The sequence below is a fragment of the Ictalurus punctatus genome, chromosome 1 (assembly GCF_001660625.3).
Source record: "Ictalurus punctatus breed USDA103 chromosome 1, Coco_2.0, whole genome shotgun sequence".
NCBI lineage: Eukaryota > Metazoa > Chordata > Actinopteri > Siluriformes > Ictaluridae > Ictalurus > Ictalurus punctatus.
The window spans coordinates 1,917,760-1,922,759 of record NC_030416.2 but is presented as its reverse complement, the minus strand read 5'-3'; the positions used below and the strand labels follow the sequence as shown (position 1 = coordinate 1,922,759).

At 47.0% G+C, this 5,000-nt stretch overlaps 1 protein-coding gene across 1 annotated transcript in view; it reads right to left on the bottom strand.

Annotated features, from left to right (window-relative positions):
- adamtsl4 (ADAMTS-like 4) overlaps positions 1-5,000 on the bottom strand; it is a 36,859-nt gene that overhangs the window by 26,700 nt on the left and 5,159 nt on the right. The window contains exons 3-4 of the mRNA XM_017464937.3: positions 3,796-4,319; positions 3,312-3,717 (exon numbers count right to left, since the gene is read on the bottom strand). Of these exons, the coding sequence (XP_017320426.1) occupies positions 3,312-3,717; positions 3,796-4,319 (930 nt within the window). The remainder of the gene's footprint in view (positions 1-3,311; positions 3,718-3,795; positions 4,320-5,000) is intronic.

Below are 5,000 nucleotides of genomic sequence, written 5' to 3'. Positions count from 1 at the left end.
ACCCCTTTACCTACACCCTCTTATCCCACACCCTCTTATCCCACACCCCTTCATTCCACACCCTTACCCCACACCCCTTTACCCACACCCCTTCATCCCACACCCCTTCATCCTTTCATCCCACACCCTCTTATCCCACACCCCTTCATCCCACACCCCTTTACCCACACCCCTTCATCCTTTCATCCCACACCCTCTTATCCCACACCCCTTTACCCCACACCCCTTCATCCCACACCTCTTCATCCCTTCATTCCACACCCTCTTACCCCACACCCCTTTACCCACACCCTCTTATCCCACACCCCTTCATCCCACACCCTCTCATCCCTTCATCCCCCACTCCTTCATCCCACACCCTCATATCCCACACCCTTTCATTTCACACCCCTCCTTCCATCATGATGTAGTACTACCCATTTCATTTCATTACTCCATTCTGAGTGATAAAGTATTTGCCCTCTGATGGCTCTCTTGAGATCTGGTCTGATTCTAACTCTGATTTTTATTAGTTGAGCAAATGTGTTTTACCCAAGATGCACTGGAAGCATTTTCTCAAGGTCATGCTTGTGGACAGTGCAGTTCATCATGGCTCCGCTAATATTTACTCAGTGACTACAGCAGGAAAAGAATGAGGGATAAACAGAAAGAGAGAGAGAGACAGATAGTGCTGTAACCTCTCTCTCTCACCTCATCTGTTTCTCTCTCTCTCTCTCTCTCTCATTTCCTCCTTCGCTCTGTTTTTCTGAGAATCCTGGTTTGTGTGTCTTAGCGTGCAAAGACAGTGCCCTCTTTCATTGCTCTATAACTTAGGTGCGTCATTCCTTCTGTTGCTTTCCTTCTATTGCTTAGTCTCAGTTCCTCTCTCTCGTTCTCTCACGTATGTGCGCACACACACACACACGCATACACACACACAGAGGAAGTGAATCTCAGCCATACATCGGCTAAGTGGATGATTCATCCATCACGCGATCACACACTACTGCCAGAGGTGGATCAGAGAACAGCTTCCTGACTGTGTGTGCATGTGTGTGGTGCACATTTATTTCCACTCACACCCTTTTAAATATAATGCCACTGTGACACACACACACACACACACAATCACAAACACAGCTCTGGGTAAACTACATGTCATTTTAATAGTGCTTTTTATGGTGTTATTTACAACAGCTATAATAATGCTAATTTCAGTATTTAAGTCGTGTATAAACTACAACAACCGATTACAGGGTTAATACGCAATCATCTGCTCTGTAAGTTTGGCAGAACCGAACCAAGAAATTGATATAAAATAGAACAAGTTTTACAGAAAAGACCTACAGGGTTGAAAACATGGAGAGAAAACAAAAGCACAAAACCACAAAGTGAGCTCAGAGGAGAAATGTCCCAGCTGGGCTTCCGTACAGACCACCGCCTCGCCCTACACAGCTAAAGACCTGTATCTGTTTCACGTCCTGTGTTCTTCATTAATAAAAGTCGAAACTAGGCAACATGGACCATCTGGCTCTGTCCCATTCAGCACGGAGGAGTGAACAAGGGTTAGTGGATAAAAAACAAGGGGGTGTTGGAGAGCAGAGCACAGGGCGATAATGATTATTAACAGGCAGACAGACAAATAGGAAGAGAAATAGACAAACAGAAAGCCAGACAGCCGGATAGACAGACAGCCGGATAAGGCAGACAGACAGACATATTGCCAGATATACAGGTAGGCATATAGACTTAGTGATCTGTATATAGGCAGACAGACAGATAGGCACATAGACAGTCAGACAGACAGATAGACATAGAGGAAGACAGAAAGACAGATAGGTATAGAGGAAGACAGAAAGACAGATAGGCATATAGGACAACAGACAGAAAGGCATATAGGCAGACAGACAGCCGGATAAGGCAGACAGACAGACATATTGTCAGATATACAGGTAGGCATATAGACTTAGTGATCTGTATATAGGCAGACAGACAGATAGGCACATAGACAGAGAGACAGATAGGCATAGAGGAAGACAAAGACAGATAGGCATATAGGACAACAGACAGACAGACAGACAGACAGAAAGGCATATAGGCAGACAGACAGACAGATAGGCTTATAGACAGACAGATAGACAGACAGAGACAGACAGACAGGCATTTAGGAAGACAAAAAGACAGACAGAGAGGCTTATAGGCAGACAGGCAGACAGTTAGGCATATAGACAGAGAGATAGTCATATAGGAAGACAGAAAGATAGACAGATAGAAAAACAGATAGACAAATAGGCATAAAGAAAGATAGACAGACAAGTAGGAAAAAAGTAAGACAGATAGACAGACAGGCACACAGGAAGACATAAGGACGTGTAAACAGATAGGTATATAGGAAGACAGAAAGGTAGCCATATAGACAGACAGTTAGACAGACAGACAGATATAGCATATAGGCATATAACCAGGCAGACAGACAGACAGAGAGAGAGAGGGAGAGAGAAACAGACAGACTGATATACAAACAAACTGACAGACAGACATGCGGAAAAAGAGACAGATACAGACAGTATAGGTAGTAGTGCTCTCAGGCTTGTTGCCTCTTTTTCAATACTGTCCGAGCCACTGTGTGTATGCGAGTATGGGTGTGTATGTAAGTATGTGTGTGTGTGTGTGTGTGTGTGTGTGTGTGTGTGTGACTGCACCCTGCCAACAATCTCTGAAGCATGAAACGTTGCCTTGCTCCAATATGAAATGTGTGTGAAGCTCTTCCAGCTCGCAGCGTACAGGGTGGTACAGCGGTAGCGTACGAGGCTCCAGCCGTCTGAGCACACTCCCAGTAACGCTCCTTCATTCCAGCACTTCCTAACAAATCATCCCTTTCCCCCCAATACATTTCAATCTTCGTGCGCTTCACAATTTGGGAGCCTCTTTTACGAGCTGCTTCGCTCCAGACCGCAGGAAGTGGATATGCTCAAGGATACATGGGAGAAAGTCCATGGATTTTTGGAGAAATAAACATAGCAGAGGCACGTGAGAAATCTGAAGAGCTTTTAATCTGCTTAGACAGAGTGTTTCAGCGAACTCACTGAGCTTTTCGTCTAATTCGGCCCCGTTCTCACTTCCCCATTCTGAAGAAATGTAATTATAAGTGTTCAACGTTACCAAGACACACTCCGTAGTGCTGCGTTCAAGTGCGGTTAGTATCATAAATGTGAGCTTTGACAAATCCAAATGATTACCAGATGTACAATGAGAAAAATTAATCATAGGAATGTGTTTGAAGGTTTTGTCCCGAATACAGTTTGTAAGTCAGCATATGTTAGTGCTCTTACCTCTACAGTGCACTTCCGGATCTCTCTGTCTTTCCCAGAGCACCTGTACTGCTGTACCGGAACCGCAGGGGGTGGAACATAAGGTGGCGGGGCGTAGAGTGGTGCGTCTGGAAGTGGGTGTGGCCTGTGGAGAGGTGAAGAGAAAGGTGCAGAGGCAGGAGGAGGAGCACGTCTAGTGATGGATCTCTGCTTCTGCCTCTGTACCTCCTTCGGCTTTGCGTCTGCCCGTTCTTCGTTCTCTTCACGTTGGCTCTCCGCTTCCTGCATAGCCATGGTGCCTTTGACCCGCAGTGGCTCGGCGGTGGCGTTTCCATGGAGACGGGCGTATCGCGTGTGCCGGTTTTGGCGGTGAAGCGGGAGTGAGTATGGAACCCTGCCGTAACCGAACTGACCAGGACGGATTTGTCTGAGGGAACAAGAGAGATGTCAGAAAGAAGGAACGAAAGAAAGAAAGAAAAAAAAGAGGTAACCCAATCACACTCACCTTCTCACAGACGCTGGATCCCTATTGGTGGAGATTGACCTCCTACTCCCGCCTGCACCTACTCTTCCAGCCCCCTCGTTGGCTGGCCGTCTGGATCCTCTCCCTGATTGGCCGTATGCATGCATGGACGAAGAAGATGGCGAACGGTAAATTGAAATCGGCTGCTGATTGGGCGTTACGACGTTCGCTCGGTAGAAAGGATTGGGCGGTTCTTGCCCCACCCCTTCAGGTGTGTCTCGATAGAGAGGTAGTCCAGGACTCTGATTGGCCTGATAAATTCTGTCATTGCCAGGATATGAGGAGGGGTAATAAGGCACGTTGGGGGGAAGTAAGGGGGTGTGGCTTGATGCACCCGACGGCAGGTAACCCGGCCGACTCCAGGTTTGGGCCGGTGGCACACATTGCCTGCGCCTCTCAGTCACGCCTACTCCACAGCTCTGAGAACACTCCGCCCACTCACTCCATGGGCCCCATACACCTTCTAGCCCCACCACTTCTGTCTGTCGGGGGCGTCGCCCGATCACCTGTAAACAAACAGACCGCGCGAGAGAGTAAACAACGTGAAAGGAACCCTTCATGTTCTGATAGCATCTGTCTGTCTGTCTTCCTATCCGTATGCCTGTGCAATCAAAAAAGATTGCCTGGGGCAGTTGCAACATGTAGTGCGCACTATAGTAGGTAATGAACATCTGTGAGTAACGGCTGAGTAATGAGCTAGAATGTGCTAGAACTCGCCTTCTGTCAGGTGCGGCACTGTCCTGTTTCGGGAAAAAAAACCAAAACATTTCCAGCACGTCTGTTTGTTTTCTCACTACCGTGTGCTGTGTTCACTGTTCAGCAGTCTTCTGTCTTGTTGCCCCAGGCCGTCACCACTGACTTGGACAACCACCATCACTTCACATTTGCACACTTCTATTCCTCCGTGGTTCTCTCAGCTGTAAATGACCAGCGGCCAGTTCCTAGCAAACCTGCTCTTAAGCCCTACAATGACAGGAAGTTCAAATCTAGCACACGTCTGTAATGAATTTCTAGTCTATTTTATAATCTTATCCACATGAACACATCCCCCTATGTAGAAAGAAATACTGTTTTTACACACGCTAGCATCGTTCACCTTGAACAGAATCACCGAGTAGTTTTGTTGATGTCAGGCAGTAAATCCATGTTTTAAGCTATAACTTAAGGATATGCTGAAACTAGGTCAG